Genomic DNA, 24,201 nt, shown 5'->3' with positions numbered 1-24,201 from the left:
CTTTGACCCAGAAGCATCTTTAGTTGAGATTTGAACGTTTCTGGAGCCGAAAGCAGAGGCGGATTCCTCTAAAACTTGTCGTTAAATGTTACTTTAAAAGATTTAAAAGTAACATTTATGACTTTGTAATGTCCTTTTTAATGTCCCTTTTCTCCTTCCTTATCTGAGTGTGCAGCCTATAAGACATCAGCTGATGTTTGTATGTCCACATGCTTCTTAGGAAGTCCTTCAGACATGAATTCACATCATTAGAAACTATTTGTTCAGCATTTTAGAGGCTGGATGACACTAAAATCAGTCCACTGACTGGTTTAAATGGCTTTGTTCTTTTTTTGCTACAAAGAGCTCTGAAACGTTCTCACAATAATCCACCTGCAGCACATTAATTTAACAAAATCATCAGCTCTGCTCCGGCTTTAATGAAGTCACACAGTCATCTATAGGCCTGCTTTGTGTTCCTTTCAGCCTGATGTCCCCTTTATTAGCGTCAGACCCCTCTTTTTTCATTTTGCCCGCAGCAGCTGCTGTTTGGCATTGGGTTTAGTTTAGTTCATCTCATAAACGGTCAGGACCATAAAACATGTGATCTGAGTGATGGGGGGGTCTCTCCCCCTGTGAAACTTCATGTCTGGAAACGCCCCTGGACTGTCCACATACTTTTGACCACACGGTGGATTCTGTTTGATGTCTGAAAAACAAAAAATATATAAAAACAACAAGACAAGAAAAAAAAAAGGACCCGCCTACATTTCCCACAATCCCCTGCTGCTCGGAGCTGCGGCGGCTCCACGTGCGCTGAGATTTAAACGAGTGATCTGCCGTACACCGAGGGGGAGTGTGTTAAAGTGTGTCACTGGGGCACGAGGCTCTCCCCGCGGTCACATGGTCCCGTTTTCTGCCGCGTGCGGCCCCCACACGTCATCGTCATGCTGCGCGCGGTTTGAAAAAAGTACAGACAGTTCCAGAACAGGCAGCGCGTGCAGCAGATGACAAGCTCCTCGTGCAGCGGACAGTAAAGGACAGGACTCTGACTTCTTCTGTGGTGTTTCCTCCGGCTTTACTTCTGAACTCGGCAACTTGTAATGCGGCAGCAGGTGCGCGCAACTTTCAACGAAAGATCGCGTGCGTGACTTTACTGGAGTTCGGGATGACGACCACTGCCATGGACACAAGCGACAACAACTCAGGTAAAAAATCCTCCCAAACATCTGCTTTCTCTACAAATGGAGGCCGTGCGCGAGGGCGCGCGCCAAGCCGAAGCTGACTTTTTAAAGAGCCGATTTGTGGGTTTGTGTGTGGAGGTCGATGCAGAGTTCGGAGCGGACCGGACCGCCCTACTGCTGCTGTGTTCCGACCCGTTCACCTAAAAGCTGATATATTTTACGTTGAGTTCTGCAGGAGGAGCGCCGCGCGTCATAATGCTCTCACGACTAATGAATGTTTGACCGAGAAGATGGAAAAAAATGAGTTCTGTACCAAAATGAACTACCGGAACCAGGCTGGTCCCGAGGATCCAGCCTGGTTCCGGTCTATCGGCGCCTCAGACTTTTAAAAAACGTGAGAACACCGCTCAGGGTTTCAGACTCGTGCCGGGACGGAAAACCCAGGTCCAACAGAGGTACGGAGCGTCACGGGGACCGTCACCGTGAATCCGTGTTCCGGGGAACTGGGTCACGGTGACAGCGCACGCGCTCGCACGGCAGTTCGCTCGGTGTCAGGTGGACAGGCCGGGCTGTACGCGCGGGTCTGTACGCGCGCCAGCAGGCCGCGGTTGCCGGTTCACATGCAGCAGCAAACCGAGCCATGTGCGCTTTGTTTTCACGGAGCTGCGCGCGCTGTGATTGGCTGCACGTCAGGCTGAGCTCATTACATAATCATTCCGCTCCCGCTGCGGCCCCGCCTCCTCCTCGCGGCAGGTCAATGAGATGATCACAGCTGGGGCTCCTCAGCCAATCAGAGGCCTCGGAGTTAAACATGTGAAAGTGTTGATTTCTCCTCCTGTTCCACACAGCTGTGGCACATCTGGCAGCAGGTGGCCCTGCTGTCCTGACATGTGACGTGAACCGAGTCACCTGCACCTCTGGAAACCTACTGACCGGAGCTCACACCTGTCGGAAGAGAAAATATTTGTTCTTCCAGGAAGATTTTAAAACTTTAAAGACCACAGCGAGTGAAAATGTTCCGTTTCCTTCTACTACAGTTATTGATCGTTAATCAATCATCTCTTTTTCTTTGTGATGGTTTCAAGGCGATCCTGAGTTAAAACTCAGCGATCCACATGCTTCTGAAGCTCCAGCGACTACACTTCCCATGAGCCTCAGCTGCTGTGATGGCTGCCTCCGTCCTAAACTGATAAACAGTCAGAACAATTGAACTGGTTTAAAATGCTGAGGGTTTAATCAGTTCAATCTGTTCAGCTTCTGCTCTCTGATTGGCTCTTTGATGGTGAAATGCAAACTGGGAGTTGTAGTTTTCTCTTCAGACTTCATGTAGAGACCCAGATGAGCTGTGTTTACTGCGACAGGTGGAGTGTTTTTTAAGAGCACCTCCTGAAACAGAATCACACAGCATCAGATCTGTTACCTGTGGAACACACCTGGAACACTCCCCTGTATCCTGACAGGTGTTTAGCTGCAGGACGGCTGCGATGTGTTGTTGGATATCTAAAGCTACATCGGGTGCAGTTTAATTCCAGACTACGGACACAATCTGCTTCTAATTTCCTTCACTTCTGTACACAGGTACAAACATGGCACAAAAACATCCACAAGGAGTCACTAAACAATAATCAAGACACTCAAAACGACCACCAAGAGACACAAAACCATCGCAGAGACACAAAACGACCACCGAGAGACACAAAACCATCACAGAGACACAAAACGACCACCGAGAGACACAAAACCATCGCAGAGACACAAAACGACCACCGAGAGACACAAAACCATCACAGAGACACAAAACGACCACCAAGAGACACAAAACGACCACCAAGAGACACAAAACGACCACCAAGAGACACAAAACCATCACAGAGACACAAAACGACCACCGAGAGACACAAAACCATCACAGAGACACAAAACCATCACAGAGACACAAAACCATCACAGAGACACAAAACGACCACCAAGAGACACTCAAAACGACCACCAAGAGACACAAAACGACCACCAAGAGACACTCAAAACAACCACCAAGAGACACAAAACCATCACAGAGACACAAAACGACCACCAAGAGACACAAAACGACCACCAAAAGACACAAAACGACCACCAAAAGACACAAAACGACCACCAAAAGACACAAAACGACCACCAAAAGACACAAAACCATCACAGAGACACAAAACGACCACCAAGAGACACAAAACGACCACCAAGAGACACAAAACGACCACCAAGAGACACAAAACGACCACCAAGAGACACAAAACGACCACCAAGAGACACAAAACCATCACAGAGACACAAAATGACCACCAAGAGACACAAAACGACCACCAAGAGACACAAAACCATCACAGAGACACAAAACGACCACCAAGAGACACAAAACCATCAGAGACACAAAACCATCACAGAGACACAAAACGACCACCAAGAGACACAAAACCATCACAGAGACACAAAACCATCACAGAGACACAAAACGACCACCAAGAGACACAAAACGACCACCAAGAGACACAAAACCATCACAGAGACACAAAACAACCACCAAGAGACACCAAACGACCATCAAGAGACACAAAACCATCACAGAGACACAAAACGACCACCAAGAGACACAAAACCATCACAGAGACACCAAACGACCACCAAGAGACACAAAACCATCACAGAGACACAAAACGACCACCAAGAGACACAAAACCATCACAGAGACACAAAACGACCACCGAGAGACACAAAACCATCACAGAGACACAAAACGACCACCAAGAGACACAAAACCATCACAGAGACACAAAACGACCACCAAGAGACACAAAACCATCACAGAGACACAAAACGACCACCGAGAGACACAAAACGACCACCAAGAGACACAAAACAACCACCAAGAGACACAAAACCATCACAGAGACACAAAACGACCACCAAGAGACACAAAACGACCACCGAGAGACACAAAACCATCACAGAGACACAAAACGACCACCGAGAGACACAAAACCATCACAGAGACACAAAACAACCACCAAGAGACACAAAACCATCACAGAGACACAAAACCATCACAGAGACACAAAACCATCACAGAGACACAAAACGACCACCAAGAGACACAAAACCATCACAGAGACACAAAACGACCACCAAGAGACACAAAACCATCACAGAGACACAAAACGACCACCAAGAGACACAAAACCATCACAGAGACACAAAACCATCACAGAGACACAAAACGACCACCAAGAGACACAAAACCATCACAGAGACACAAAACGACCACCAAGAGACACAAAACCATCACAGAGACACAAAACGACCACCAAGAGACACAAAACCATCACAGAGACACAAAACGACCACCAAGAGACACAAAACGACCACCAAGAGACACAAAACAACCACAGAGACACCAAACGACTGGACCCACGCCGCACAGCAGCAGTGACGTGTCACTGTGGTGCGCGCTGTTGTCCTACCTTTGCTATTGGACTGCACTGTGTCACTTTGCCGGGACACGTTGACATTACAAGGTCGTCGATATGAGGTCGCCATTACGAAGTCATGAAGAGGTCATCGTCGCGAGGTCGTCAATACGAAATAATCTTTATGAGGTCGTAGTTAGGTCATTTTTACGATGTCGTCGTTGCAAGGTCATCAAAATGAAGTTGTTGCTAGGAGGTCATCGTTACGAGGTCATTAAGAGGTCATCGTCGCGAGGTCGTCAATACGAAATAATCTTTGAGGTCGTAGTTAGGTCGTCATTACGAGGTCATTGTTACGAGGTCGTCATTATGAAGTCTTTATTATGAGGACGTCGTTATGTGGTCGTCATTATGAAGTCTTTATTATGAGGTCGTCGTTACGAGGTCGTTAAAACGAGGTCGTCGTTATGAAGTCTTTATTATGAGGTCGTCATTATGAGGTCGTTAAAACGAGGTCGTCGTTATGAAGTCGTCGTTATGACAGGGAGAAGTTATCATTACAGGGATGGGTTGTCCAATCAGGGATATGTTACCTTTATGTCGTCCTATCGGGTCGTTGTCTGGGGGACAACAAAGCAGAACCCTGTAAAGGGAAGCTTTAGCTTTAGTGCTTATGATTAAAGTTAGAGGGAATTTGTTGGTAATGAATGTGAGTCAGCATCATGTCCTCTGAAGTCATGGTTACGCTCTTTATCTGTGTTTGCTATTCTTGTGGGGACCACAGAGGTGTCAGGGGAAGCTTGTGTGTGTGTTGGAAATGAATGGCTGGAACGTGAGAGCAGAGGAGGGAGGTGTGGGCGGGGCTTCTGTCTCGTTGTGGAGCCGGCTGAGTGCAGAAAGCACGTGGCCTGTGGGCGTGACCTGTGAGAGTGCACGAGGAGGCGGCTCCGTTGTGCTGTGTGTGGTCTGAGAGATGACTGGCTGCACGCTCTGGGTGGCACATGTGCGGCGTGTTTCCTCGCAGCTCGTTCTGGTTCCTCATCGCCAGGCATAGATTACATTTTCCTTTATTGTCCCACAACGGGAAAACTCACGTTGTTACAGCAGCAAAAGATCCTTAGCCCAGGAGGAAGATAGTTAAAGACAGTTATACACTAACTGTTATGCACAGAGTGTAGTGGTTACTGCACGCTAATTAGTTCACATTTTATTTCTGTGGAAATCCACCAGCAGCTCCTTGGCTTCTCCTGCATTGTTCATGTTTCTGCATTTAGCATTTAGCATTTATGCATTTAGCATTTATGTATTTAGCATTTATGTATTTAGCATTTAGCATTTAGCATTTATGCATTTAGCATTTATGCATTTAGTAGCATTTATGCATTTAGCATTTATGCATTTAGCATTTAGCATTTATGCATTTAGCATTTAGCATTTAGCAGACGCTTTTATCCAAGGTAGGCTGGTAGGGTAAGGGGGTCTTGCCTAAGGACCCTACTGCATTGATCTGGAGGCGGTTCCGCTGAAACCAGTCCATTGATCGGGTCTCTGCATTCCCTGTCAGTGACTTCTGCAGAACTGTGCCTGAACTCTGCAGGGTACAGGCTGAACAGGAAAGGAACCAAGACCGTTCCCTGTGGAGCCCCCGGTGTTTGCCTCAGAGCGTGCAGCTGCTGGCTGATCGATGCCAAGCATGATGTTCTCAGGGGAAGTAAAACCTCTTGTTCTGTAGTCAGTAAATCTGGTTTTACAGCATATCTGTGAAGAGCTGTGATGTCACAGATCCTGAGCACCAGAGGCTTTGCATCCTTTCATCAGCTTCCTCGTATCTGAGGTCGGCTCAAAGCCAGCAGGTCCAGGAGTTAAACCCAGACTCTCCCCAGCCCCCATCTCCAGCTCCTCCTGGAGGATCCTGAGGGGGCCTCCTCCCAGGAGGCATCTAACCAGAGGAACCACCTCAGCTGACTTCTTTCTATGTGGAGGAGCAGCGGCTCTACTCTGAACTCCCCTGGATGATGGAGCTCCTCCCCCCCGGAGGGTGGAGCTCCTCCCCCTGATGGTAGAGCTCCTCCCCCTGATGGTGGAGCTCCTCCCCCTGATGGAGGAGCTCCTCCCCCTGATGATGGAGCTCCTCCCCCCCGGATGGTGAAGCCTGCTGCAACACGTGCACAGCCGGCTGCGGCAGCATTACAGACACTGCAGGGACTCGTTTGTCTCCATCAGCTGCGAGAGGAAAGCCTTCAGGTGTGTTCTCACCTGACTCAGACTGCAGCCTGATGATGGAGAGGTGCACCACACGTGCACCACACGTGCACCACACGTGCACCAGAGCCAGGGTGTTGAGCACGTTTGAGCTTCCTGCTCCTCTGATGAAGCCGAGCTGCTGTCTGAGTGTAGGAGGCTGAAACATCCATCTGTTGCTCCATCTGCTGCTGCTGCGCACGTGCACGTGCACGTGCACGGGGAGCACACGTGCACGTGGAGCAGGCGCACGGCAGTCCTTTAAATCTAATCCAGTGCAGCGAGGCTTCCTGTAAAAGTCTTTGAATGAGACACGGTGCTGGAGATGGTTTCTGAATAAATATGGTGGCAGTTTCTTCTCTTCTGTCAGACCAGGCTGCTCTGCACCCCCCCCCCCCCCCCCCCCCACATTCCTACAAAGGCTGTTTGATCTGAACTTTTACGACTGACCCTCCTCTCCCTCCCCAGCCCATCCGTTGCCACAGTAACAGAGAAGCATGAGGCACAAACCCCCCTCCCACACTCACAGATGGCTCCGCCCCCTCATGGCGAGCAGTGTGAGGTCATTGAACTGATCCCAGCAGCTCAGCTGTTTTTACTGCCTGTGAATGAGAAGTTTTATATTTCCTGTCTTTTTGTTCCACTAAAAGTCCAAAAATCACAAAATGATCAGTTTATGAGGAAGAAAAGCAGCTCAGATCTGAACCGTTTTCATTCAAAATCTTTTCATGAGAGCAGCTGATCCAAGGTCCTGATCCAAGGTCCTGATCCAGGGTCCTGATCCAGGGTCCTGATCCAAGGACCTGATCCAGGGTCCTGATCCATGGTCCTGATCCAAGGTCCTGATCCAAGGACCTGATCCAGAGTCCTGATCCAGGGCCCTGATCCAAGGTCCTGATCCAGGGTCCTGATCCAAGGTCCTGATCCAGGGTCCTGATCCAAGGTCCTGATCCAGGGTCCTGATCCAGGGTCCTGATCCAAGGTCCTGATCCAGAGTCCTGATCCAGGGCCCTGATCCAAGGTCCTGATCCAGGGTCCTGATCCAAGGTCCTGATCCAAGGACCTGATCCAGAGTCCTGATCCAGGGCCCTGATCCAAGGTCCTGATCCAGGGTCCTGATCCAAGGTCCTGATCCAGGGTCCTGATCCAAGGTCCTGATCCAGGGTCCTGATCCAGGGTACTGATCCAAGGACCTGATCCAGGGTCCTGATCCAGGGTACTGATCCAAGGACCTGATCCAAGGACCTGATCCGAAAGGTTCTTGTTCTTGTGTCTGAACCATTTTCAGAGGAACTCTGGAAATTTACTCAAACTTTTGAAAATAAAACATGAACTGAGATAATCGTGTACTGATCTCATAAGACTGGTCCAATTCAAATGAAACTCTTTAAGCTTTCATGACTCTGTGGTTCTGTGGTTCTGTGGTTCTTGTTCTGTGGTTCTGGTTCTGTGGTTCTTGTTCTGGTTCTCTGGTTCTGTGGTTCTGTGGTTCTGGTTCTGTGGTTCTGGTTCTGTGGTTCTGTGGTTCTGTGGTTCTGGTTCTGTGGTTCTGGTTCTCTTGTTCTGGTTCTGTGGTTCTGGTTCTGTGGTTCTGTGGTTCTGGTTCTGTGGTTCTGGTTCTGGTGTGACCCACAGGACGAATCCCACTGATTGAACCTGATGGATGTGAAACCGTTTTAAGTGTCTTTAATAAGTCTGACCTCTGCTCTGCTGCAGGAGGCGTGATCTCCTACGTGGGATCGTGTTCGGGCTCCCCGTCCAGAACCAGTCCGGTCTCCATGTACAGTGAGAACTCCAACTCCCAGCCCTGCTTTGCCTCCTCCTCATCGACTCCCCCCTTCCACAGCAGCAGCTCCAGCTCAGGCTCTGCAGGAGACGACGGCTCCTCCTCGGCCTCCTCCTCAGCAGGAGGGTCACCTCGGGGGCGAGATGATGGCGGCGGCGGCGGCAGCGGCAGCTCTCACAGAGTGACACCCACCAAGTCTGTGACCAGTCTGAGCAGTAAGTAGTGAAGCGTTCTGCTCCTCAGGCCCAGAAGCCTTCCCTGGTAGATTCAGTCCAGTGTTTGCTGGTTTCTCTCTAACCTTTGCCCTGTTTCAGAGCTGAGCGGCTTGGTGCTGCTCTGTAAGGTCTGCGGTGACGTCGCCTCGGGTTTCCATTATGGAGTCCACGCCTGCGAAGGCTGCAAGGTGAGGTGCCGCCACAGAGTGCAGAAGCATATGTGCAGCTCCAGGTGTTGCTCAGGCTGAACCCTGCTCACTGTCTCCCCCTGCAGGGCTTCTTCCGCCGCAGCATCCAGCAGAACATCCAGTACAAGAAGTGTCTGAAGGGCGACAGCTGCACCATCGTGAGGATCAACAGGAACCGCTGCCAGCAGTGTCGCTTCAAAAAGTGCCTGTCGGTGGGCATGAGCCGAGACGGTGAGCCCTTTACCTTTAAATCAGCTGATCTGACAGCACAACCTGTCACTTTACCTTTAAATCAGCTGATCTGACAGCACAACCTGTCACTTTACCTTTAAATCAGCTGATCTGACAGCACAACCTGTCACTTTACCTTTAAATCAGCTGATCTGACAGCACAACCTGTCACTTTTTACCTTTAAATCAGCTGATCTGACAGCACAACCTGTCACTTTTTACCTTTAAATCAGCTGATCTGACAGCACAACCTGTCACTTTACCTTTAAATCAGCTGATCTGACAGCACAACCTGTCACTTTACCTTTAAATCAGCTGATTGGACAGCACAACCTGTCACTATACCTTTAAATCAGCTGATCTGACAGCACAACCTGTCACTTTACCTTTAAATCAGCTGATCTGACAGCACAACCTGTCACTTTACCTTTAAATCAGCTGATCTGACAGCACAACCTGTCACTTTACCTTTAAATCAGCTGATCTGACAGCACAACCTGTCACTTTACCTTTAAATCAGCTGATCTGACAGCACAACCTGTCACTTTACCTTTAAATCAGCTGATCTGACAGCACAACCTGTCACTTTACCTTTAAATCAGCTGATCGGACAGCACAACCTGTCACTTTACCTTTAAATCAGCTGATCGGACAGCACAACCTGTCACTTTACCTTTAAATCAGCTGATCTGACAGCACAACCTGTCATTTTACCTTTAAATCAGCTGATCTGACAGCACAACCTGTCACTTTACCTTTAAATCAGCTGATCTGACAGCACAACCTGTCACTTTACCTTTAAATCAGCTGATCTGACAGCACAACCTGTCACTTTACCTTTAAATCAGCTGATCTGACAGCACAACCTGTCACTTTACCTTTAAATCAGCTGATCTGACAGCACAACCTGTCACTTTACCTTTAAATCAGCTGATCTGACAGCACAACCTGTCACTTTACCTTTAAATCAGCTGATCGGACAGCACAACCTGTCACTTTACCTTTAAATCAGCTGATCTGACAGCACAACCTGTCACTTTACCTTTAAATCAGCTGATCTGACAGCACAACCTGTCACTTTACCTTTAAATCAGCTGATCTGACAGCACAACCTGTCACTTTACCTTTAAATCAGCTGATCTGACAGCACAACCTGTCACTTTACCTTTAAATCAGCTGATCTGACAGCACAACCTGTCACTTTACCTTTAAATCAGCTGATCTGACAGCACAACCTGTCACTTTACCTTTAAATCAGCTGATCTGACAGGACAACCTGTCACTTTACCTTTAAATCAGCTGATCTGACAGCACAACCTGTCACTTTACCTTTAAATCAGCTGATCTGACAGCACAACCTGTCACTATACCTTTAAATCAGCTGATCTGACAGCACAACCTGTCACTTTACCTTTAAATCAGCTGATCTGACAGCACAACCTGTCACTTTACCTTTAAATCAGCTGATCTGACAGCACAACCTGTCACTTTACCTTTAAATCAGCTGATCTGACAGCACAACCTGTCACTTTACCTTTAAATCAGCTGATCTGACAGCACAACCTGTCACTTTTTACCTTTAAATCAGCTGATCTGACAGCACAACCTGTCACTTTACCTTTAAATCAGCTGATCTGACAGCACAACCTGTCACTTTACCTTTAAATCAGCTGATCTGACAGCACAACCTGTCACATTACCTTTAAATCAGCTGATCTGACAGCACAACCTGTCACTTTACCTTTAAATCAGCTGATCTGACAGCACAACCTGTCACTTTACCTTTAAATCAGCTGATCTGACAGCACAACCTGTCACTTTACCTTTAAATCAGCTGATCTGACAGCACAACCTGTCACTTTTTACCTTTAAATCAGCTGATCTGACAGCACAACCTGTCACTTTACCTTTAAATCAGCTGATCTGACAGCACAACCTGTCACTTTACCTTTAAATCAGCTGATCTGACAGCACAACCTGTCACTTTACCTTTAAATCAGCTGATCTGACAGCACAACCTGTCACTTTACCTTTAAATCAGCTGATCTGACAGCACAACCTGTCACTATACCTTTAAATCAGCTGATCTGACAGCACAACCTGTCACTTTACCTTTAAATCAGCTGATCTGACAGCACAACCTGTCACTTTACCTTTAAATCAGCTGATCTGACAGGACAACCTGTCACTTTTTAGCTTTAAATCAGCTGATCTGACAGCACAACCTGTCACTTTACCTTTAAATCAGCTGATCTGACAGCACAACCTGTCACTTTTTAGCTTTAAATCAGCTGATCTGACAGCACAACCTGTCACTTTTTACCTTTAAATCAGCTGATCTGACAGCACAACCTGTCACTTTTTACCTTTAAATCAGCTGATCTGACAGCACAACCTGTCACTTTACCTTTAAATCAGCTGTTCTGACAGCACAACCTGTCACTTTACCTTTAAATCAGCTGATCTGACAGCACAACCTGTCACTTTACCTTTAAATCAGCTGTTCTGACAGCACAACCTGTCACTTTTTACCTTTAAATCAGCTGATCTGACAGCACAACCTGTCACTTTTTACCTTTAAATCAGCTGATCTGACAGCACAACCTGTCACTTTACCTTTAAATCAGCTGATCTGACAGCACAACCTGTCACTTTACCTTTAAATCAGCTGATCTGACAGCACAACCTGTCACTTTACCTTTAAATCAGCTGATCTGACAGCACAACCTGTCACTTTACCTTTAAATCAGCTGATCTGACAGCACAACCTGTCACTTTACCTTTAAATCAGCTGATCTGACAGCACAACCTGTCACTTTACCTTTAAATCAGCTGATCTGACAGCACAACCTGTCACTTTACCTTTAAATCAGCTGATTGGACAGCACAACCTGTCACTATACCTTTAAATCAGCTGATCTGACAGCACAACCTGTCACTTTACCTTTAAATCAGCTGATCTGACAGCACAACCTGTCACTTTACCTTTAAATCAGCTGATCTGACAGCACAACCTGTCACTTTACCTTTAAATCAGCTGATCTGACAGCACAACCTGTCACTTTACCTTTAAATCAGCTGATCTGACAGCACAACCTGTCACTTTACCTTTAAATCAGCTGATCTGACAGCACAACCTGTCACTTTACCTTTAAATCAGCTGATCGGACAGCACAACCTGTCACTTTACCTTTAAATCAGCTGATCGGACAGCACAACCTGTCACTTTACCTTTAAATCAGCTGATCTGACAGCACAACCTGTCATTTTACCTTTAAATCAGCTGATCTGACAGCACAACCTGTCACTTTACCTTTAAATCAGCTGATCTGACAGCACAACCTGTCACTTTACCTTTAAATCAGCTGATCTGACAGCACAACCTGTCACTTTACCTTTAAATCAGCTGATCTGACAGCACAACCTGTCACTTTACCTTTAAATCAGCTGATCTGACAGCACAACCTGTCACTTTACCTTTAAATCAGCTGATCGGACAGCACAACCTGTCACTTTACCTTTAAATCAGCTGATCTGACAGCACAACCTGTCACTTTACCTTTAAATCAGCTGATCTGACAGCACAACCTGTCACTTTACCTTTAAATCAGCTGATCTGACAGCACAACCTGTCACTTTACCTTTAAATCAGCTGATCTGACAGCACAACCTGTCACTTTACCTTTAAATCAGCTGATCTGACAGCACAACCTGTCACTTTACCTTTAAATCAGCTGATCTGACAGCACAACCTGTCACTTTACCTTTAAATCAGCTGATCTGACAGGACAACCTGTCACTTTACCTTTAAATCAGCTGATCTGACAGCACAACCTGTCACTTTACCTTTAAATCAGCTGATCTGACAGCACAACCTGTCACTATACCTTTAAATCAGCTGATCTGACAGCACAACCTGTCACTTTACCTTTAAATCAGCTGATCTGACAGCACAACCTGTCACTTTACCTTTAAATCAGCTGATCTGACAGCACAACCTGTCACTTTACCTTTAAATCAGCTGATCTGACAGCACAACCTGTCACTTTACCTTTAAATCAGCTGATCTGACAGCACAACCTGTCACTTTTTACCTTTAAATCAGCTGATCTGACAGCACAACCTGTCACTTTACCTTTAAATCAGCTGATCTGACAGCACAACCTGTCACTTTACCTTTAAATCAGCTGATCTGACAGCACAACCTGTCACATTACCTTTAAATCAGCTGATCTGACAGCACAACCTGTCACTTTACCTTTAAATCAGCTGATCTGACAGCACAACCTGTCACTTTACCTTTAAATCAGCTGATCTGACAGCACAACCTGTCACTTTACCTTTAAATCAGCTGATCTGACAGCACAACCTGTCACTTTTTACCTTTAAATCAGCTGATCTGACAGCACAACCTGTCACTTTACCTTTTAAATCAGCTGATCTGACAGCACAACCTGTCACTTTACCTTTAAATCAGCTGATCTGACAGCACAACCTGTCACTTTACCTTTAAATCAGCTGATCTGACAGCACAACCTGTCACTTTACCTTTAAATCAGCTGATCTGACAGCACAACCTGTCACTTTACCTTTAAATCAGCTGATCTGACAGCACAACCTGTCACTTTACCTTTAAATCAGCTGATCTGACAGCACAACCTGTCACTTTACCTTTAAATCAGCTGATCTGACAGCACAACCTGTCACTTTACCTTTAAATCAGCTGATCTGACAGGACAACCTGTCACTTTACCTTTAAATCAGCTGATCTGACAGCACAACCTGTCACTTTACCTTTAAATCAGCTGATCTGACAGCACAGACCTGTCACTATACCTTTAAATCAGCTGATCTGACAGCACAACCTGTCACTTTACCTTTAAATCAGCTGATCTGACAGCACAACCTGTCACTTTACCTTTAAATCAGCTGATCTGACAGGACAACCTGTCACTTTTTAGCTTTAAATCAGCTGATCTGACAGCACAACCTGTCACTTTACCTTTAAATCAGCTGATCTGACAGCACAACCTGTCACTTTTTAGCTTTAAATCAGCTGATCTGACAGCACAACCTGTCACTTTTTACCTTTAAATCAGCTGATCTGACAGCACAACCTGTCACTTTTTACCTTTAAATCAGCTGATCTGACAGCACAACCTGTCACTTTACCTTTAAATCAGCTGTTCTGACAGCACAACCTGTCACTTTACCTTTAAATCAGCTGATCTGACAGCACAACCTGTCACTTTACCTTTAAATCAGCTGTTCTGACAGCACAACCTGTCACTTTTTACCTTTAAATCAGCTGATCTGACAGCACAACCTGTCACTTTTTACCTTTAAATCAGCTGATCTGACAGCACAACCTGTCACTTTACCTTTAAATCAGCTGATCTGACAGCACAACCTGTCACTTTACCTTTAAATCAGCTGATCTGACAGCACAACCTGTCACTTTACCTTTAAATCAGCTGATCTGACAGCACAACCTGTCACTTTACCTTTAAATCAGCTGATCTGACAGCACAACCTGTCACTTTACCTTTAAATCAGCTGATCTGACAGCACAACCTGTCACTTTACCTTTAAATCAGCTGATCTGACAGCACAACCTGTCCCTTTACCTTTAAATCAGCTGATCGGACAGCACAACCTGTCACTTTACCTTTAAATCAGCTGATCTGACAGGACAACCTGTCACTTTACCTTTAAATCAGCTGATCTGACAGGACAACCTGTCACTTTACCTTTAAATCAGCTGATCTGACAGCACAACCTGTCACTTTACCTTTAAATCAGCTGATCTGACAGCACAACCTGTCACTTTACCTTTAAATCAGCTGATCTGACAGCACAACCTGTCACTTTACCTTTAAATCAGCTGATCTGACAGGACAACCTGTCACTTTTTACCTTTAAATCAGCTGATCTGACAGCACAACCTGTCACTTTTTACCTTTAAATCAGCTGATCTGACAGCACAACCTGTCACTTTACCTTTAAATCAGCTGATCTGACAGCACAACCTGTCACTTTACCTTTAAATCAGCTGATCTGACAGCACAACCTGTCACTTTACCTTTAAATCAGCTGATCTGACAGCACAACCTGTCACTTTACCTTTAAATCAGCTGATCTGACAGCACAACCTGTCACTTTACCTTTAAATCAGCTGATCTGACAGCACAACCTGTCACTTTACCTTTAAATCAGCTGATCTGACAGGACAACCTGTCACTTTACCTTTAAATCAGCTGATCTGACAGCACAACCTGTCACTTTTTACCTTTAAATCAGCTGATCTGAGAGCACAACCTGTCACTTTACCTTTAAATCAGCTGATCTGACAGCACAACCTGTCACTTTACCTTTTAAATCAGCTGATTGGACAGCACAACCTGTCACTTTACCTTTAAATCAGCTGATCTGACAGCACAACCTGTCATTTTTTAACTTTAAATCAGCTGATCTGACAGCACAACCTGTCACTTTTTACCTTTAAATCAGCTGATCTGACAGGACAACCTGTCACTTTACCTTTAAATCGGCTGATCTGACAGCACAACCTGTCACTTTACCTTTAAATCAGCTGATCTGACAGCACAACCTGTCACTTTACCTTTAAATCAGCTGATCTGACAGCACAACCTGTCACTTTACCTTTAAATCAGCTGATCTGACAGCACAACCTGTCACTTTACCTTTAAATCAGCTGATCTGACAGCACAACCTGTCACTTTACCTTTAAATCAGCTGATCGGACAGCACAACCTGTCACTTTACCTTTAAATCAGCTGATCTGACAGCACAACCTGTCACTTTTTACCTTTAAATCAGCTGATCGGACAGCACAACCTGTCACTTTACCTTTAAATCAGCTGATCTGACAGGACAACCTGTCACTTTACCTTTAAATCAGCTGATCTGACAGCACAACCTGTCACTTTACCTTTAAATCAGCTGATCTGACAGCACAACCTGTCACTTTACCTTTAAATCAGCTGATCTGACAGCACAACCTGTCACTTTACCTTTAAATCAGCTGATCTGACAGCACAACCTGTCACTTTTTACCTTTAAATCAGCTGATCTGACAGCACAACCTGTCACTTTACCTTTAAATCAGCTGATCTGAGCCTCACTTCCTCTTCTGTCCACAGCGGTCCGTTTCGGTCGGATCCCGAAGCGTGAGAAGCAGCGGATGCTCGCCGAGATGCAGAGCGCCATGAACAACATGGTGAACGACCAGCTGCAGAGCGACTTCCAGCTGGCCAGCCTGTCCTCCTCCCCCCCATGCCCAGGGATGGCCATCGCTCCCCAGCCCACGGCCCTTCCACTCCCTGCCTCCTCCCCTCCAGTCCCAGCACCTTCCTCCGCTCCTCCTCTTCCTCCATGCCAGAGCCCCTCCTCCTCTTCCCCGCCCCCCAGCCCTGGGATGGACTCCACCATCAGTGCCATCGCCAGCGCTCACCGCGAAACCTTCCTGTACGCTCATGACAAGCTGGCCAATCCCCTCATCACGCCACCTCAGCAGCAGAATAACCACGCCCACCACCACAATGAGGAGGCGGAGCTTTGGGGAAACCACTGCCCCAGCGGGTACCATTCAAACGGCATCAGCAACAACCACAACAACAACATGAGCTGCTACCTGCCGGCAGACAGCCACCACAACGTCACCAATAATCACCACAGCAACGGGAGGCGGAGCCTGCAGAACAACAACCTGAACGCAGAGGAGGGGCTTCCTGATCATGTGACTCAGAGGCAGAACTGTCTGGTGAAGAAGCGTACTGGGATAGTTCTGGTAAGATTATCACTGCTTCCCTTTGCACCCGATGCTTTCAGTTCTTAGAATCTGACGGTTTCATGCTTTTATCGGTTTATAGGCCTGTCCAATGAACATCCAGCCTCAAGCAGACCCGTCAAAGACGGCTCAGGAGATCTGGGAGGACTTCTCCATGTCTTTCACTCCAGCCGTCAAGGAGGTGGTGGAGTTTGCCAAACACATCCCAGGATTCAGCGCTCTGTCGCAGAACGACCAGGTCACCCTGCTGAAGGCCGGAACCTTTGAGGTACGACGCCAGCTTCTGCTCAAAGAACGATTAACGATGGAAAGTGGCTTCATCAGAGTGATTATCGGTGAAAATCTGTGCAGAACTTCCATAGAAAACAAAGAAAACGTTTCTGCTGGCCTCAGTAAGATCACATCAGATGAAGCAGGGTAACGTTAGCATCAATGTTAGCAGCTACGTTAGCAGCTACGTTAGCAGCTACGTTAGCAGCTACGTTAGCAGCTACGTTAGCAGCTACGTTAGCACCTATGTTAGCAGCTACGTTAGCAGCTACGTTAGCAGCTACGTTAGCACCTATGTTAGCAGCTACGTTAGCACCTATGTTAGCAGCTACGTTAGCAGCTACGTTAGCAGCTACGTTAGCAGCTACATTAGCAGCTACGTTAGCAGCTACGTTAGCAGCTACGTTAGCAGCTACGTTAGCAGCTACGTTAGCACCTATGTTAGCAGCTACGTTAGCAGCTACGTTAGCAGCTACGTTAGCAGCTACGTTAGCAGCTACGTTAGCACCTATGTTAGCAGCTACGTTAGCAGCTACATTAGCAGCTACGTTAGCAGCTACATTAGCAGCTACATTAGCAGCTACGTTAGCAGCTACGTTAGCAGCTACGTTAGCAGCTACGTTAGCAGCTACGTTAGCACCTATGTTAGCAGCTACGTTAGCAGCTACGTTAGCAGCTACGTTAGCAGCTACGTTAGCAGCTACGTTAGCACCTATGTTAGCAGCTACGTTAGCAGCTACGTTAGCAGCTACGTTAGCAGCTACATTAGCAGCTACGTTAGCAGCTACGTTAGCAGCTACGTTAGCAGCTACGTTAGCAGCTACGTTAGCACCTATGTTAGCAGCTACGTTAGCAGCTACGTTAGCAGCTACGTTAGCAGCTACGTTAGCAGCTACGTTAGCAGCTACGTCCTGTTAAACAAGATGATGTTAGCGATTACTCTGCTGAACCCTTCATTTGAGCCACAGCAGCTTATTGGTCGCTCTCCTCCCTTCTCCAGGTGCTGATGGTGCGCTTCTCCACGCTGTTCAACACGAAGGAGCAGACGGTGACCTTCGTGTCCGGCGCCACCTACAGCCTGGAGGTGCTGCGGGCGATGGGGATGCGCGAGCTGCTGGGAGCCATGTTCGACTTCAGCCACAAGCTGGCTGTTCTGGATCTGAACGCAGAGGAGCTGGGACTGTTCACCGCCGTGGTGCTGGTGTCTGCAGGTGAGCGCCGCACTAAGCTCCGCCTCCTGCCGGTGTTTGGGTCACCGCAGAACTGACCTTTGTGTTGTTGTGTCGCAGACCGCTCCGGGATCGAGAACGTGGCGTCGGTGGAGCAGCTGCAGGAGAACCTGATCAGGGCGCTGCGCTCGCTGGTGAACAAGTCGGCCGTCGCCGCCGACAACAACCATCACAACATGGACTCGCCGCGTTTCACCAAACTGCTGCTGCGGCTCCCCGACCTGCGGACGCTCAACAACCTGCACTCTGAGAAGCTGCTGTCCTTCCGCGTCGACGCCTGATGACATCACTCTGACCAGCGCACAGCTTCCTGTCTCAGAGCTGCTTCTCCAGACCCGAACATGCAGATCCAGCCTGATCTTCACCTCCTGTTCACCTGCATCCCCTCAGGGGGAGGCGGCGCCGGAGGACGCCTTCCTCAGACCCGGCTCCGCCCACGATGGACCGAGTGGACCAGAAAGACCGCGGCGAGCTGCAGAGCCTGTTGGTCAACCTGATTAAATCACTTTTGACTTCTGTTTATGGACCAATGACACAGATCCAGTGAGTTCTTCTGGTAAAGAAGCACCTTAATGTGCTGAAATCAGCGTTTAAATCTGGGGAGGAACCTTAGTTCTTATCAAATGTTCCATCAGCAGCAGCAGGTTTACCAGGAGGAAACAGAACCGGGTCCAACTGAATCTCTTCCAGCTCAGAGCTGTGAACGAGGGCGCTGAGAACATCCAGAACTTCCAAGGAACCCGCTGGGATTCTGTTTTTTACCCAGAACATGTTCAGAAGCAGCCGTGACGGACAGCTCCACGGACCAATGAGGCGGCGGGACGCCGAGCGGCGCCTCAGAGCGCTGATGCAGCCATTTTCTGTGTAAAAAGTGTAAATATTCACACAAACATCTCGTAATACTTGTTCTGAGACGTGTGAACATGACAGCTTTAAAGTGTTGAGCTCTCCTGATGTTTATATTCGTGTGTTTCAAGAAATTCTTTGTAAATATATGAATATTCACCGAGGAAGAACATCTGCGTCGTTTCTTTCACATATAAACTATATATATATAAATATATAAACTCATTTTAAAGAGTTTCACCAACATAAAAACATAAAAGAACATTAACTGAAACTAATACACTTCTCAATCTTTTTAGGGCTGAATGAGCTAAAATGTGTCAAATCAGAGGTTTCAGAGCGAAGCTAAGTTATGTTTACATGATTATTTCAGTGTTTTAGGAGTTTTATCTATTTATTCATTTATGTCCATAAACAATAAGTTTGCCTCCTCACATTTTAGAATGAATTAGATAAATATGAAAAATAAGATATATTTCTAAAACTGAATAAAAAGAAAAACTTAAATTTAAGAAAGTTAATCATTTAAATTTTAAAGATTTAAGAAGTCATAAAAATAAATTAAATCTGCTGTAAAATAAATCTTTCCCCTCTGCTCTGATTGGTCGGCTGCCTTCAGACCTCAGCATCCGACAAATGAGGAGCCAGCAGGCAGAAAGCTGTGTCCTGCTTTCAGTTTTACTGAGTTTTCTGTCAGAGAAAAGTTCTTACATAAGAACCTGAGCCGAGCAGCCAGCAGTTTGAGATGAAATGAGTCCTCTGAATCAGGACTGAACGTTCAGCCACCTGAGATTCTGTCAGAGGGAAATTAAATCTGCTGTAAAATAAATCTGTTCCTTTAAGACATTACAATCCAGTGAAGGAAACTCCATGAGAACCCAAGACTGAGAGAAAAGGAACGTTCCTGAGTGGAACCAAAGCTGTGAAACATATTGTGTAAAACTCCTTCTTCCTGCTCCTGGGAGCATATATCAGGGCGTCTGAAGTGTAAAACTCCTTCTTCCTGTTCCTGGGAGCATATATCAGGGCGTCTGAAGTGTAAAACTCCTTCTTCCTGCTCCTGGGAGCAGATATCAGGGCGTCTGAGGTGTAAAACTCCTTCTTCCTGTTCCTGGGAGCAGATATCAGGGCGTCTGAAGTGTAAAACTCCTTCTTCCTGCTCCTGGGAGCATATATCAGGGCGTCTGAAGCGTAAAACTCCTTCTTCCTGTTCCTGGGAGCAGATATCAGGGCGTCTGAAGTGTAAAACTCCTTCTTCCTGTTCCTGGGAGCAGATATCAGGGCGTCTGAAGTGTAAAACTCCTTCTTCCTGTTCCTGGGAGCATATATCAGGGCGTCTGAAGTGTAAAACTCCTTCTTCCTGCTCCTGGGAGCAGATATCAGGGCGTCTGAGGTGTAAAACTCCTTCTTCCTGTTCCTGGGAGCATATATCAGGGCGTCTGAAGTGTAAAACTCCTTCTTCCTGTTCCTGGGAGCAGATATCAGGGCGTCTGAGGTGTAAAACTCCTTCTTCCTGTTCCTGGGAGCATATATCAGGGCGTCTGAAGTGTAAAACTCCTTCTTCCTGTTCCTGGGAGCATATATCAGGGCGTCTGAGGTGTAAAACTCCTTCTTCCTGCTCCTGGGAGCATATATCAGGGCGTCTGAAGTGTAAAAATCCTTCTTCCTGCTCCTGGGAGCATATATCAGGGCGTCTGAAGCGTAAAACTCCTTCTTCCTGTTCCTGGGAGCATATATCAGGGCGTCTGAAGTGTAAAACTCCTTCTTCCTGTTCCTGGGAGCATATATCAGGGCGTCTGAGGTGTAAAACTCCTTCTTCCTGCTCCTGGGAGCATATATCAGGGCGTCTGAAGTGTAAAACTCCTTCTTCCTGCTCCTGGGAGCATATATCAGGGCGTCTGAAGGGTAAAACTCCTTCTTCCTGCTCCTGGGAGCATATATCAGGGCGTCTGAAGTGTAAAACTCCTTCTTCCTGCTCCTGGGAGCATATATCAGGGCATCTGAAGTGTAAAACTCCTTCTTCCTGCTCCTGGGAGCATATATCAGGGCATCTGAAGTGTAAAACTCCTTCTTCCTGCTCCTGGGAGCATATATCAGGGCGTCTGAAGTGTAAAACTCCTTCTTCCTGCTCCTGGGAGCATATATCAGGGCGTCTGAAGAGTAAAACTCCTTCTTCCTGCTCCTGGGAGCATATATCAGGGCGTCTGAAGTGTAAAACTCCTTCTTCCTGTTCCTGGGAGCATATATCAGGGCGTCTGAAGTGTAAAACTCCTTCTTCCTGCTCCTGGGAGCATATATCAGGGCGTCTGAAGTGTAAAACTCCTTCTTCCTGTTCCTAGGAGCATATATCAGGGCGTCTGAAGTGTAAAACTCCTTCTTCCTGCTCCTGGGAGCATATATCAGGGCGTCTGAAGTGTAAAACTCCTTCTTCCTGTTCCTGGGAGCATATATCAGGGCGTCTGAGGTGTAAAACTCCTTCTTCCTGTTCCTGGGAGCATATATCAGGGCGTCTGAAGTGTAAAACTCCTTCTTCCTGCTCCTGGGAGCATATATCAGGGCGTCTGAAGTGTAAAACTCCTTCTTCCTGTTCCTGGGAGCAGATATCAGGGCGTCTGAAGTGTAAAACTCCTTCTTCCTGCTCCTGGGAGCATATATCAGGGCGTCTGAAGTGTAAAACTCCTTCTTCCTGTTCCTGGGAGCATATATCAGGGCGTCTGAAGGGTAAAACTCCTTCTTCCTGCTCCTGGGAGCATATATCAGGGCGTCTGAAGTGTAAAACTCCTTCTTCCTGTTCCTGGGAGCATATATCAGGGCGTCTGAAGTGTAAAACTCCTTCTTCCTGCTCCTGGGAGCATATATCAGGGCGTCTGAAGTGTAAAACTCCTTCTTCCTGCTCCTGGGAGCATATATCAGGGCGTCTGAAGTGTAAAACTCCTTCTTCCTGTTCCTGGGAGCATATATCAGGGCGTCTGAAGTGTAAAACTCCTTCTTCCTGTTCCTGGGAGCAGATATCAGGGCGTCTGAAGTGTAAAACTCCTTCTTCCTGCTCCTGGGAGCATATATCAGGGCGTCTGAAGTGTAAAACTCCTTCTTCCTGTTCCTGGGAGCATATATCAGGGCGTCTGAAGTGTAAAACTCCTTCTTCCTGCTCCTGGGAGCATATATCAGGGCGTCTGAAGTGTAAAACTCCTTCTTCCTGTTCCTGGGAGCATATATCAGGGCGTCTGAAGTGTAAAACTCCTTCTTCCTGTTCCTGGGAGCATATATCAGGGCGTCTGAAGTGTAAAACTCCTTATTCCTGCTCCTGGGAGCATATATCAGGGCGTCTGAAGTGTAAAACTCCTTATTCCTGCTCCTGGGAGCATATATCAGGGCGTCTGAAGTGTAAAACTCCTTCTTCCTGCTCCTGGGAGCATATATCAGGGCGTCTGAAGTGTAAAACTCCTTCTTCCTGCTCCTGGGAGCATATATCAGGGCGTCTGAAGTGTAAAACTCCTTCTTCCTGCTCCTAGGAGCATATATCAGGGCGTCTGAAGTGTAAAACTCCTTCTTCCTGTTCCTGGGAGCATATATCAGGGCGTCTGAAGTGTAAAACTCCTTCTTCCTGTTCCTGGGAGCATATATCAGGACGTCTGAAGTGTAAAACTCCTTCTTCCTGTTCCTGGGAGCATATATCAGGGCGTCTGAAGTGTAAAACTCCTTCTTCCTGTTCCTGGGAGCATATATCAGGGCGTCTGAAGTGTAAAACTCCTTCTTCCTGCTCCTGGGAGCAGATATCAGGGCGTCTGAAGTGTAAAACTCCTTCTTCCTGCTCCTGGGAGCATATATCAGGGCGTCTGAAGTGTAAAACTCCTTCTTCCTGCTCCTGGGAGCATATATCAGGGCGTCTGAAGTGTAAAACTCCTTCTTCCTGTTCCTGGGAGCATATATCAGGGCGTCTGAAGTGTAAAACTCCTTCTTCCTGTTCCTGGGAGCATATATCAGGGCATCTGAAGTGTAAAACTCCTTCTTCCTGCTCCTGGGAGCATATATCAGGGCGTCTGAAGTGTAAAACTCCTTCTTCCTGCTCCTGGGAGCATATATCAGGGCGTCTGAAGTGTAAAACTCCTTCTTCCTGTTCCTGGGAGCATATATCAGGGCGTCTGAAGTGTAAAACTCCTTCTTCCTGTTCCTGGGAGCATATATCAGGGCGTCTGAAGTGTAAAACTCCTTCTTCCTGCTCCTGGGAGCATATATCAGGGCGTCTGAAGTGTAAAACTCCTTCTTCCTGTTCCTGGGAGCATATATCAGGGCATCTGAAGTGTAAAACTCCTTCTTCCTGCTCCTGGGAGCATATATCAGGGCTTCTGAGGTGTAAAACTCCTTCTTCCTGTTCCTGGGAGCATATATCAGGGCGTCTGAAGTGTAAAACTCCTTCTTCCTGTTCCTGGGAGCATATATCAGGGCGTCTGAAGTCACCAGCAGGTGTAAAACTCTCTAAAAACACAACCCTGGCATTTATTGAGTGAGTGACAGCTGGAAATGACATTTATTGTCCCGAACTCACCTGGAGTGTGTCTCCACCTGGTGGCCGGTTTGGCTTCCTGCACCTGAGAGGCGGCCAGGAGTCCGCGGTCTCCCAGACCAGACCAGGGACCTCCCCTGAAACCCTCCAGGAGTCGTTCTCAGAGGAATTTGATAAATCATTGAAGCTGTTCAAAATGGCTTTAAAAACTTTCAATGAGTCATTTAAGTTGTAACGTTGGTCTTCAAAAACCTCCCAAGAGTCCTTGAAGTCGT

At 47.0% G+C, this 24,201-nt stretch overlaps 1 protein-coding gene across 1 annotated transcript; it reads left to right on the top strand.

The window, feature by feature from the left end:
• Window positions 1-1,066: 1,066 nt before the first annotated feature.
• nr1d1 (nuclear receptor subfamily 1, group d, member 1) lies at window positions 1,067-19,568 on the top strand. The gene is made up of 8 exons (XM_072369686.1): window positions 1,067-1,187; window positions 8,564-8,848; window positions 8,948-9,036; window positions 9,123-9,267; window positions 16,431-17,077; window positions 17,160-17,345; window positions 18,348-18,558; window positions 18,637-19,568. Exons 1-8 carry the CDS (start codon window positions 1,148-1,150, stop codon window positions 18,855-18,857), a joined length of 1,824 nt encoding a protein of 607 aa, XP_072225787.1. The 5' UTR covers window positions 1,067-1,147; the 3' UTR covers window positions 18,858-19,568.
• Window positions 19,569-24,201: the final 4,633 nt, after the last annotated feature.

The sequence above is a fragment of the Leuresthes tenuis genome, unplaced genomic scaffold (genome assembly GCF_036924035.1).
Source record: "Leuresthes tenuis unplaced genomic scaffold, fLeuTen1.0.hap1 SCAF_17, whole genome shotgun sequence".
Lineage (NCBI taxonomy): Eukaryota > Metazoa > Chordata > Actinopteri > Atheriniformes > Atherinopsidae > Leuresthes > Leuresthes tenuis.
The sequence above is the reverse complement of the archived record's forward strand: the minus strand, read 5'-3'. Positions and strand labels throughout refer to the sequence as shown.